This window comes from Lucilia cuprina, chromosome 4, assembly GCF_022045245.1.
Source record: "Lucilia cuprina isolate Lc7/37 chromosome 4, ASM2204524v1, whole genome shotgun sequence".
Classification (NCBI taxonomy): domain Eukaryota; kingdom Metazoa; phylum Arthropoda; class Insecta; order Diptera; family Calliphoridae; genus Lucilia; species Lucilia cuprina.
Window position 1 is genome coordinate 96,610,831 of NC_060952.1, and position 13,784 is coordinate 96,624,614.

Here is a 13,784-nt window from a genome sequence, read left to right on the forward strand (position 1 = left end):
AAAAGAGTTTTCTCATACGCAATTTTTGTTGTTTATGGCCGGTCATCTTGGTGAAAAACAAACAATTTTTAGGATTTTATAATTTTTTTTTGTCAGTATTCAGTTTTTTGAAATCTTTCTGATTAATATTAAATCTATTAAAGAGTTTGTAACATTTAGGAATATTTTAGAGAGAAATATAATGATCCAATATGAAGATCGCTTCTCAGTATATTTGAATCCAATTCAAGCACCCTCGATTAATGAACTTCTATTGACAAAGTTTTTTAAGATAAGAATATCCTTTTTCAACAGAAGTTAATAATTAGTTTTCAGTACTAATTATGGTTTGAATTTCAAATGAAGATCGCCCAAGATCTTTAGTTAAACCAATTAAAGATCGACTTTGTATTCGAACTTTGTCCTCATTATGATTCGAATTTAAGATCGTCCAATTAATTATAATGTCAGAAAGATCGATTTTCAAATTAAAACCTTTCGAATATGATCGTTGATTTGATAATATCAATTTCTTGCCATTAAACCAATTATGAATTCCGAATAAAATGAAACCAAGTCTAATGTTAAACTAAAAATGATCGATCGTTATATTCGAACTCAGTCCACATCATAATCTTAAAATAACATCGATCAAGTTGTTGGTTAAGCTGAAAGCTTTAGATCGTTGTACAATTTCTGAACGAATTACTTAAAAATATCATTGTTATATTCAAACGATTATATGCAATTAAAAGTCGTCAAATTATATAGATATGCTTTAAAACGATCGATCAAATCTCCCATAATAATCGTTATTGGTTTTGAAGATCGCCCAAGCTTAAGTAGATCGATGTAGTATTTTCCAGCATGATCATACATGCTAAAAACGATCTATGTATTATCCATACTCTTTGAAGATCATTTAAACCCTTTGCTCCCAAGAGGATCATCCAATTTTGAAGTTAAGCTAAAAACGATCGATTTGAGTTCAAATCAAATCTTCCATAATCGATTTTTCTGAACAAATTTAAATAAGGGTCGTTCAAAATTTCTGTTCAAAATCGATGTTGTTTTCGAACTCATTGCCCATCATTATTTAAAATTAAGATCATGTTCCATTGCCGATCTTTTCTGACCAAATTTTAATAAAGATTGTCCAAATCCTCTGTTAAAAATCGATGATATTTTCGAACTAATCCACAACATATTTAAAATTAAGATCGTGATAGTATTTGGCAAAGCCAAAATGTTCAAACTCAAAATAAAGATCATATAAACCATTTGTTTCCAAGAAGATCATATAATTTTGAAGTTATTCTAAAAACGATCGATCTATGTTCAAGCAAAATCTTCCATAATCAATCCATTCTGAGCGAATTTTATTGAATATCATCCACATTCTCCGTTGAAAATCGATGTTCTTTTCGAATTCATTACACATGATCTTTTAAAATTAAGATCGTGTTCCATTGTCGATCTTTTCTGAACGAATTTAAGTAATGATCGTCCACATTATCTGCTAAAAAATCAATCTTCCTTTCGAACTTATTCCACATCATCATTTAAAATTATGATCGTGTTCCATTGTCGATCTTTTCTGAGCAAATTTTAATGAAGATCGTCCAAAAATTCTGTAAAAAAACATCATCCACATCATCATTTAAAATTAAGATCGTGATAGCTTTTAGAAAAAAATTGGCTATAATAGGATCATCGATCCTTTTTTTGCAGATCCACCAAGTCTGTTTGTATTTCACATGAAGATCATCATGAAGATCATACAAACATTTGTTAAGCTAATAACCGATCAATGTAATGTTCGAAATCCATGCTCACCATTGTTAACTTTTGTATGATTTTAGAATAAAGATCATCCAATCCTTTTGTAAGGCAGAAAATAAACTATATCTTCCAGTTTCCAAAAATATCACTCTCTATAAATCTAAAACGTTCAATCGGATCATAAGAGAAATATTATCCTAAACCAAATAAGGATCTTTCTCGACATTGATCGCTACAAAAATAAGTAAGTATCGCAATTAGACAATGATGAAGACTTAAGAGTGGACACTTAACTGAATTGATATCAAACTCTGTAATGAATTGTAAAAAAAATCCTCCAACAAACGCTGACTTTTCTCCGCTTTTATCAAGAAGCTTTTAGGGTTGTTATTGCAAGAGATTGATGCATGAGAGAAATAATTGTTTTCCTCATTAACAGATCGTTAAATCCAAAAAAAAACATTCCAAACCACGATCCTTTTAGGTATTGGCTAGAAGAGTGATGATTTACAATCAAAGGTGGGAGTTTGTAAATAATCTATTGAAAATTGCAACTGGACACATGGAGGGAATGATCATGGATCTTAACTGTGAGATCAAAAACCTTTCATATACAGCAACATGCAGCAATTACTTTTTATGATTGGTCCTCCACTTCCAACAAAAATTTTTAGCCAAATATTGATTTTTCTACCTCATTGTTAGGTCGGTTTTTGATCGGGGACAAACTGTGAGATCGTCAAAACAAATACATAAACGAGATCGCTCTCAAACTCTAATTGATTGACATGATTTCTTAAAAAATCAATATGGTGAGGATTAATTGAAGGGTAAATAAAATTCGACCTTTAAACATATTTTAGAAAGCATTTTGCCGCTTTCGAAGCAATTGACTGGTTAGCAAGCTGGCTGGCTGTTTCTATCGTTTGGCTATTTTTGCGAAAAAATTTTTATTTATATTTTATTAAAACGTGATTTGTTATATGTTTGTTGTACAAACACCAAATACTCTTTTAGGAGACTAAACAACACAATAATGAATGTGGCATGAATATTGGTGGCAGGTACACACAGCAATACAAATTCATATACACAAAAATATGAATGTACATATCTGGGAGTTTTAGCTTAAATATTTTATGTTTCCCCTCATCTCCTAGTATCAGTTTGCATGTCTGTCCATCCATACGTACATATGTAAGTCCGTCTGTCTGCTTTGTTGTGTCTATAATGTCTTAGCCGTGTTGTTGTTTGTCTAGAGATGCGTCATATGTAATGTTTTTGCATTATTTTGTGCTTCACTTGATTTCCTCAAATTCTGCAAGAAAGAAACCTGCTTCTTTAGCTGCACTACCTCCTTCTTCCTCCGTAAAACTAGCCGTGTGACGTTTTGCATTCAATTCATTTATAGTGTGTTGTGTGTGTGTTTTTTGTGCGTATTTAATCTATGATGTTTCTTATGTATATGCGTGTATATATATTCCTAACATTTACTTTTCTTTATCTAATTTACGCGAAAATAAAAAATTCGACAGTTTGTTGAGAAATTATTCACTTTAGGTGAAAGGAAATAATGCAAAAAAAAAACTCATTACCATCCTCATCATCATCTAATGCTGCAACCTCTTCATTTACTAAGGCCAAAAAAAAAACTTACAAAATTGTTGCTTAAAGTTGCTCACAATCTTCTCAAAATTGATTAGAAATAATTGATGTTTGCGTTCTTCTTTCTAATTTTAGTTTTTATTTATTTTCCCAAAATAAAACGCATAGAAAATTCACAGAAAAAAAAGAAAAAGTTTTTTAATAAAAATTTTGTTGTGAGTATTCTGCGTAAATTGATCTTAACTGCGAATTTATGACCCATTTTATTTTTTGCATTTTAATTTGAAAAGAAAAACTTTTATTTTGCCAATTTGAAAATAATTTTAAGACACTATGTAGTTAAGAGTGAGAGAGTGTAATTAAAGAGATTTAAGTTAAAAGAGAAAGTTTATTAAGAGTTTGTGGATTGAGAAAAGACGTCAGCAGCATACGAGCAACAGAACAGCAGTCAAGTCTATAGTCTAGTCTATAGTCTAGTCTATAGTCTAGTCTATAGTCTAGTCTATAGTCTAGTCTATAGTCTAGTCTATAGTCTAGTCTATAGTCTAGTCTATAGACTAGTCTATAGTCTAGTCTATAGTCTAGTCTATAGACTAGTCTATAGTCTAGTCTATAGTCTAGTATATAGTCTAGTCTATAGTCTAGTCTATAGTCTAGTCTATAGTCTAGTCTATAGTCTAGTCTATAGTCTAGTCTATAGTCTAGTCTATAGTCTAGTCTATAGTCTAGTCTATAGTCTAGTCTAAAGTCTAGTCTAGTTTATGACAATTTTAAAGCCATAAACTATTTCTTAAAGCATTTTATTCACATAGACCAAACATTTTAATGTCAATTATAAACATTCTATTTCTTTTAGAAAATGTCAAGTATTTATTGTTTTTTTTTATTCGGTTTAATCTTGATTATTTTTGACGTTTGTTATTTCTTACGTATGAGTTGTACGTCAAACATCAAAGTTTTTTTTTTAACTAAATACAATAAAATATTTAAACAATATATAAAAGTTTTCATCATTTCCATAGCAAAATCTTATCATTATATTGACATTTTCCTATGCAATATTATCATGATTATAAGCCAATAACCAGCTCTCGGTTTTAAAATAGACCCACCCATTTTATTAGCTTTTGTCTTCTCGTTAATAAAGGTTTTAATAAAATTATTAATAAAAATAACAATAACGAATGCATCATGCATTTTTCTGCAATTTATTGTCCTAAGGTTTATTTTTACATCAACTATGACGTAGTTGCTCAAGTGTTTCTTTTTTCTTTATAATTACGTTTTACATAATTATCTTATTACGTTACAATCACTTATTAATTCGCTTACGCTCTGAGTCGCTACTCAATCATTTAAAAAGCACTAAAACTTTGGCAACACACGTTCGCACACATAGAATGGCCTCCCTGCGTGTTTCTTCTTCTTTTTCATACTCATAATTTTATTAGGCTTAATAGAAAGGAAGGAAGAAGAGACAACAATAATAATAATAAATGAATTACACTTGTGTGTATTAAAAAAGTACACTCAATGACCTTAAATGTCAACAAGAATATTCTTAAAAAAGTATTTTGCACTCTCTCTTCATCCACACTATGTTTTTCCATGAGTGCGTGTGTTTGTTTATTTGTGGCAGGGTCATCAAGGGTAAATACGCACAACATTGTCGTTGTAGCAAAATTTTTACATTCATCACATCATGTTACAAGAGAAAACATGAAAATTCATTGGAAATGTGAAAACATTGAAGAGTAAAGAGGAAAACTTATAAAAAAGTGTTACAAGTGCTGAAAAACAATTAACCAAAAAAATCTATTGTCAAAATACAACAACAAGAGTCTTGACTATTTTGTTTAATTGTTTCTTTTATTCACCCACTGTGTGTGGAGGACATTTATCGACAAAATATCAATGTGTAAGTGTGTGCTAAATAAAAAGATATTTCGATTAATTAGGCCAATAGGTGCCCATTATACTGTAGAGTTAACTATAGAATTGGCTACAGACTATAGACTAGACTATAGACTAGACTATAGACTAGGCTATAGACTAGACTATAGACTAGGCTATAGACTAGACTATAGACTAGACTATAGACTAGACTATAGACTAGACTATAGACTAGACTATAGACTAGACTATAGACTAGACTATACTAGACTATAGATTAGACTCCTCTCCTTCTGTGTAATATTACTAGATTTTTAATTAATAAACTATTAATAATTTTATTATTGTGGCAACCTGTTGTGTTGTGTTAGTTATTCATTTGCATAAAGACAACAGTAATATAAACCAACAGTGATGCCACTTTTAATAACCGTTTGGTGTCTGATCCCCTCCCGCTTTAAACAGAAAAAAATGTGGTACCGCAAATAAAATTTCTGACTGAGTTGTGTAGAAACCGAAAAAAACTAACTTTGTTAACTGCGGTTTTACATTTTTTTTAGATTTTTTTGGTTTTATTAGACTATTACATGGTTTTTAGAAAATAATAGTACATGGAACTACCACAAAAATTCCAATGGATAAAAATGACAACAGCATGTTGCTATAGCAACAACAACAGCAATAACAGTCAATAATTGTACTATATGTGCAACATGTATGTATTTTATACATACATGCATATGTTGCAACTTACAATCATAAAGTAACTGTCAAACAATATGGAAAATTGAAAATGTAATTTAAATGATATTTTTTGCCTTTAAGAGTATCTGTGTGAACAACATGTATTAAGCTTCATTTTATTAAAGATTTGTTTTATTTTATAATTATTTACAATTTTAATAACATTTTAATTAAAGAAAAATATTTCCTCGATGGAATAAATTTAAAAATTCACCTCAATTTTATTATAATTGCGATAAATTATCAACTGACACTTAATTTGACATTTATTAAGCGAATATCTTAAACAAATATTAATTCCAAATACTTGTGCCAAATTTAACCACATCTTTTTTTTTCTTTTCTTGTTTTCGTAACATTAACATTTTATCTTGAAATCTTTAAAAATAAATCCATAATTTATTATTAAAATAGAAAAAATATCAGATATTAGATTCAAAAAGATATTTCTTTGCGACAACAGCATCACGGTTGTTGTCGTCATCACCATCATCCTCATCATCATCATTTTAATCAAGATTCAGTATCAATAAGATGCAACTTAACATTTTCATTCTCTCAGTCTAGTGCATTTCGCTTTATGGCATCATCTTATCTTTAGTAGACTTTTATAGGAAAATAAAAATTAAAAACTTTAGCGAATTGATTAAATTTATGCAAATGTTTTTCTATTTTATTTTTTTTTGGTTCATCTCGCTTTTAATTCGTTTTGTAAATTTGTTACAAAACCTGCAATATTTAATACAAGTTTGTTTGTTGTTTTATCTGCATTTAGAGCGGTATTTTCTTTAATAAAGCTCTAATTTTATCATAGGACTTGTTGTGGAAAATGCATATAACTGTCATTGTAGGGCGTTGCCAAGCACGGTTTTTAACTGCCTTAATATTGAAATGTTTTTAAAATTTATTCATTTCAATATTTGAGGCGTAAAAAAAAACTTATTAAATATTGCAAAAGTACTTAATTTAAGAAGGGAGAAGATGTTGCTATACTCATGAGGTGTAGTCTAGTCTATACACTAGTCAATAGTCTTATTTATAGTCTAGTCTAGTGTATAGTCTAGTCTATAGTCTAGTCTATAGTCTAGTCTATAGTCTAGTCTATAGTCTAGTCTATAGTCTAGTCTATAGTCTAGTCTATAGTCTAGTCTATAGTCTAGTCTATAGTCTAGTCTATAGTCTAGTCTATAGTCTAGTCTATAGTCTAGTCTATAGTCTAGTCTATAGTCTAGTCTATAGTCTAGTCTATAGTCTAGTCTGTAGTATAGTATATAGTCTAGTCTATAGTCTCGACTATAGTCTAATCTAAAGTCTAGACTAGTCTAGTTGATAGTTAAGTTTATAGTCTAGTCTAAAGTCTAGACTAGTCTAGTTTATAGTTAAGTTTATAGTCTAGTCTATAGCGTAGTCTAGATCATAGAACAGTTCATAGAACATGCAATGTATATGATTATGAGAATGTTTGTTAAATTATTTATTTAAACAATCTACTGTACAAGAGGGTGTTGTTAAACTTTGTTGTTTTTTTAATCCAACAATCCATAATTTTCCAAAAGGGAACTTTGTATGAGTAAAGGATTGAATGAATGAGTGTATTGCATTTATGGCATGTGGGTGGCGCTTTGATATGCTTTCGTAATGATGAAAACCAAAAAAAGAACAGGCGACAAAGCAGGAATATAGTTGGATGGATGGTTGGATACATAAGTCATGCATTTACCTGCCTTTTTTTTTCTAGATTTTAATATGCATTTACTTGGCAAACAATAACAGGGCAAAACCAAAATGGAAAATATAAAACATAGATGAGAATCTAATAGAGAAATAAAGCTTTTGTCGTTTGATAAAATAGACATAGACACAGGCACACACACATTCAATAGAAAAACATCAATCAGCTTTAAGGAAATTGTTGACGATCAAAAGACAACAAACAATAAAAGGCAAACGTCACCGACAACAACTTGAAACTGCAACAGCAACAGCAACAGGAACATATGTTAATATTCCCATGATATTAATGAAATGTTAAATCTAGCGTAACTGGAACAAGTGGAACCTCCACCAACATACACCAACTCTATAGTACCTTTGAAACAAATAACTAAAGGAGAAAATTGTATAAAACGACACCAACAAACCCACAATGACCATAAACAAATTTAATGCAAATTTACGAAAATTTTCTTTTGTTTTTTTTCTTCCTTTAATATAACGGTTTTCTCTTTGCTTTATTATTGTTGTTTATAAACATAATTCCTGCTTATAAGCCAAACGAAAACCACGTCCCACATATTCCTCATCACTGTGAAAGGGCAAAATAATTGGTCCCGCCGCGACATCTCTAACTGGTGCATGAATGGTAAAATCTTCATTTTCGGTGCCATCATTGAAACGTTCACCACACAGACGCACCTGATTGATGCCCAAAAAATCATCGGGACAATTGAAAATGCCAGCACCAGCCTGACCATCCGGCACTAAATCGTTTTCATCTAAGAAAGCAAAAAACACAACAAATTTATCAAACGTGAGAAAGTTTTGCAAACAATTTCCATTAACATTACCTTCATCTTTATTGATTATTTGAAAATCCAATTGATCAGCATTGCCACCAATTTGTTCCATTATATAATTGACACTGCAATAATCTTTGGCACGTTCCATACAAATAACGTAATTTAAATTGTTCTATAGAAAACAACAAATTAAATTAAACAATTATGTTTTTTTCAAGTTAAGCAACTAACTTACAAAATATGTGGCCTCTTTGTTGTCCACTACGGTTCCTTCGATGTCGTAATTAAAGGACTTCACTATACCCTCCAATTCGGTGTAATATTGCAAACAGCCCAATGGTGCCAAGTTGTCCTCCAACTAAGATTTACCATGATTGGGTTTAATCAACTATTATATAATTAAAACCAAAACTTGCCTGATTAATTTTTATATTAAAGGATCTGGATCCTGTAGGTACTTTGGCGAAAAACGATAAATAGATTTTATTATCCGGTGAATTCTCCACATCAACGTAAACTTGAAATGATTAAAAAGAATATTAATTTTTTTTTCTTAATATATAATGAGAAATAAAGTGAGAAATTTTCTATAAGAACAAAATCTCTTAGAAATTTTCTATAAGAAAATGTTTTTCTAAACTTTTTTTTTTCATAAACTCAATGTTTATCACATTGTGAGAAATTTTCTATAGAAAATGTTACTCACATTGTGAGAAATTTTCTATAGAAAATGTTACTCACATTGTGAGAAATTTTCTATAGAAAATGTTACTCACATAGTCTAGAAATTTTCTATAGTCTAGTCTATAGTCTAGTCTATAGTCTAGTCTATAGTCTAATCTATAGTCTAGTCTATAGTCTAGTCTATAGTCTAGTCTATAGTCTAGTCTATAGTCTAGTCTATAGTCTAGTCTATAGTCTAGTCTATAGTCTAGTCTATAGTCTAGTCTATAGTCTAGTCTATAGTCTAGTCTATAGTCTAGTCTATAGTCTAGTCTATAGTCTAGTCTATAGTCTAGTCTATAGTCTAGTCTATAGTCTAGTCTATAGTCTAGTCTAGTCTATAGTCTAGTCTAGTCTATAGTCTAGTCTAGTCTATAGTCTAGTCTATAGTCTAGTCTAGTCTATAGTCTAGTCTAGTCTATAGTCTAGTCTAGTCTATAGTCTAGTCTAGTCTATAGTCTAGTCTATAGTCTAGTCTATAGTCTAGTCTATAGTCTAGTCTATAGTCTAGTCTAGTCTATAGTCTAGTCTATAGTCTAGTCTATAGTCTAGTCTATAGTCTAGTCTATAGTCTAGTCTATAGTCTAGTCTATAGTCTAGTCTATAGTCTAGTCTATAGTCTAGTCTATAGTCTAGTCTATAGTCTAGTCTATAGTCTAGTCTATAGTCTAGTCTATAGTCTAGTCTATAGTCTAGTCTATAGTCTAGTCTATAGTCTAGTCTATAGTCTAGTCTATAGTTTAGTCTATAGTCTAGTCTAGTCTATAGTCTAGTCTAGTCTATAGTCTAGTCTATAGTCTAGTCTAGTCTATAGTCTAGTCTAGTCTATAGTCTAGTCTATAGTCTAGTCTATAGTCTAGTCTATAGTCTAGTCTATAGTCTAGTCTATAGTCTAGTCTATAGTCTAGTCTATAGTCTAGTCTATAGTCTAGTCTATAGTCTAGTCTATAGTCTAGTCTATAGTCTAGTCTATAGTCTAGTCTATAGTCTAGTCTATAGTCTAGTCTATAGTCTAGTCTATAGTCTAGTCTATAGTCTAGTCTATAGTCTAGTCTATAGTCTAGTCTATAGTCTAGTCTATAGTCTAGTCTATAGTCTAGTCTATAGTCTAGTCTATAGTCCAGTCTATAGTCTAGTCTATAGTCTAGTCTATAGTCTAGTCTATAATCTAGTCTATAATCTAGTCTATAGTCTAGTCTATAGTCTAATCTATAGTCTAGTCTATAGTCTAGTCTATAGTCTAGTCTATAGTCTAGTCTATAGTCTAGTCTATAGTCTAGTCTATAGTCTAGTCTATAGTCTAGTCTATAGTCTAGTCTATAGTCTAGTCTATAGTCTAGTCTATAGTCTAGTCTATAGTCTAGTCTATAGTCTAGTCTATAGTCTAGTCTATAGTCTAGTCTATAGTCTAGTCTATAGTCTAGTCTATAGTCTAGTCTATAGTCTAGTCTATAGTCTAGTCTATAGTCTAGTCTATAGTCTAGTCTATAGTCTAGTCTATAGTCTAGTCTATAGTCTAGTCTATAGTCTAGTCTATAGTCTAGTCTATATTCTAGTCTATATTCTAGTCTATATTCTAGTCTATAGTCTAGTCTGGTCTATAGTCTAGTCTAGTCTATAGTCTAGTCTAGTCTATAGTCTAGTCTAGTCTATAGTCTAGTCTATAGTCTAGTCTATAGTCTAGTCTATAGTCTAGTCTATAGTCTAGTCTATAGTCTAGTCTATAGTCTAGTCTATAGTCTAGTCTATAGTCTAGTCTATAGTCTAGTCTATAGTCTAGTCTATAGTCTAGTCTATAGTCTAGTCTATAGTCTAGTCTATAGTCTAGTCTATAGTCTAGTCTATAGTCTAGTCTATAGTCTAGTCTATAGTCTAGTCTATAGTCTAGTCTATAGTCTAGTCTATAGTCTAGTCTATAGTCTAGTCTATAGTCTAGTCTATAGTCTAGTCTATAGTCTAGTCTATAGTCTAGTCTATAGTCTAGTCTTTAGTCTAGTCTATAGTCTAGTCTATAGTCTAGTCTATAGTCTAGTCTATAGTCTAGTCTATAGTCTAGTCTATAGTCTAGTCTATAGTCTAGTCTATAGTCTAGTCTATAGTCTAGTCTATAGTCTAGTCTATAGTCTAGTCTATAGTCTAGTCTATAGTCTAGTCTATAGTCTAGTCTATAGTCTAGTCTATAGTCTAGTCTATAGTCTAGTCTATAGTCTAGTCTATAGTCTAGTCTATAGTCTAGTCTATAGTCTAGTCTATAGTCTAGTCTATAGTCTAGTCTATAGTCTAGTCTATAGTCTAGTCTATAGTCTAGTCTATAGTCTAGTCTATAGTCTAGTCTATAGTCTAGTCTATAGTCTAGTCTATAGTCTAGTCTATAGTCTAGTCTATAGTCTAGTCTATAGTCTAGTCTATAGTCTAGTCTATAGTCTAGTCTATAGTCTAGTCTATAGTCTAGTCTATAGTCTTAGCCTTGTCTTAAGTCTACTCTTTTGTCTAGTCTATAGTCTAGTTTATAGCTTTGTCTAAAATCTACTCTTTAGTCTGGGCTATAATCTAGTCTATAGTATAGTTTGTAGGCCAGTCTGTAGTTTTGTCTATAGACAAGTTGAAGCATGAGATTTTTTTCGATAACAAACTATGTTATATACTCTTTTGTACGATGAGTTATTTCTACCAGTAAACATAGGAAATCTAAACCTAAATTAGTTCCTGGTAAGAATTCTTGTCTTATTTGAATTTCCAAAATCTCAAAAAAAAGAAATTATGACTTGAACAGTATTTTATTTTTTGTTTTCAGACAACAAATGGACACTTGTAACCAATCATTACAATGATAATTTTCTATTACAAATTCGTGGTTCAATTCAAATACATTTGCAACTTCCTCTCAAAACACAAGACCGATAAAAAGAAAATAAAAGAACTAAACTTAAAAATCAAACAAATAAAAATATTCTTTATGGATTTAAGTACCACGGCTGGTTTTAGTGGTTTTTCAAAAGAATCTCCAGTGCTTTGCTTAATTGACATTTAGTGGACACATGTATGGGATGTTAGAAAGCGAATGAATACGTTTGTTACATTTCAGTTTTGAACCTCAACGAAGCAATGGAAAAAGAACTCTTTGGTAGTTGAAGTTGCAACACGGTAAGAAGTTTGATGAACCTCATTATGATCAACATTATCGTATAATGATACTTGAAAAATTTAAGAGTTTGGAAGAAAAAGTACGTGTGTCTTCAGCATTATGACTGCCTTAAAAAGTCCAAGATGAAAAAGAAAATCAAATGGTGAAATAAAAAAAGAACAACCTCAAGAAGTTGAAAATCTACCAATAATGTATTGTGTTTTTGTCGATATTTGTTGGCATCTGTGCGTTGATATTTTCGGTTGCTACAAGTAGTGTTTTTTTTTTTTCAAAGAAAAATGTCATTAGATTATTGAAAGGTAATATAGATTTCAGGTTATGTTTGTAACAAAAAAGTTTTAAAATGCAATTAGTTTTGATTAAAGTGTTGTTGCTAAGATTGCATCTTTTTTATAAAAAGGGCAACATTACGAAAAGGCAATATTTGAAGTCACTTTTCTAAGACTTCATATAGTGCTAATTTTAGCTATAGTTTCATATCAATAGCTGTAGCACATCTAAAATTCGTTTTTACTTCAACAACAGATTCTTCAAACACTCATCTTGTATGTTTAAGCCATGTTGCTGTTGGTTTTATGGCAGTCAATAGGCAACCAGCAGTAGTCACCAATTTTGAAAATATTGAAGTAAAAAAAAATAAACATTTTCCAACAATCTTTTTAAGTTGTTGCTGCAACATTCGAATATTATTGTTGCTATTGCTGTTGTTTGAATATTATATTTTTGTTGAATGTGCATATAATTGATGGCTTATAACCTAATAACGGTGTACTTAACTTTTCTTCTACGTATTTTATTTTTCTTTTCATTTCAATACATCTCTGTATTGTACTACACTCCACTTCATCTTGTCCACACCATCAACCAACCGAAAGAAATTTATTTCTAAAGAAATGCGTAACTACTTGTTTAGATATTTTGTTTATTTTTTTATGGAGAATTTCATTGGTTTCTATCTTAATATGTTTTCTTTCTAGGAAGAATTTCTAAAGAAATTTTCTTATGCGTTGTTTGTTGTACGTTTTGTATAAACAAATTGACAGTTGTATGGAAAATTCTTTTCAATTTATTTCTTTTATTTTCATTTTTTTTTTCAAAAGAATTATTATTTGTTGTTAAGGAAACAAATCGAGGCAATTGAAAAGAAATTTAGGGAGCATTTGCAAATAAAGTAAAAAGCTTTTTTAAAGCTTTAAGGCAGAGAATTTTAATACAATTTGAACAATAGCTTTTATAGAAAATTTCTCACAATGTGTGCGACATTTTCTATAGAAAATTTCCCACAATGTGAGTAACATTTTCTATAGAAAATTTCTCACAATGTGAGTAACATTTTCTATAGAAAATTTCTCACAATGTGAGTAACATTTTCTATAGAAAATTTCTCACAATGT

General features: G+C 30.3%; 1 protein-coding gene across 1 annotated transcript in view; it reads right to left on the reverse strand.

The window, feature by feature from the left end:
• Positions 1 to 8,208: 8,208 nt before the first annotated feature.
• LOC111674846 overlaps positions 8,209 to 13,784 on the reverse strand; it is a 7,256-nt gene continuing 1,680 nt past the window's right edge. Inside the window, exons 4-7 of the mRNA XM_023435518.2 lie at positions 8,939 to 9,039; positions 8,758 to 8,880; positions 8,571 to 8,694; positions 8,209 to 8,498 (exon numbers count right to left, since the gene is read on the reverse strand). Coding sequence (XP_023291286.2) covers positions 8,248 to 8,498; positions 8,571 to 8,694; positions 8,758 to 8,880; positions 8,939 to 9,039 — 599 coding nt within the window. The 3' untranslated portion in view covers positions 8,209 to 8,247. The remainder of the gene's footprint in view (positions 8,499 to 8,570; positions 8,695 to 8,757; positions 8,881 to 8,938; positions 9,040 to 13,784) is intronic.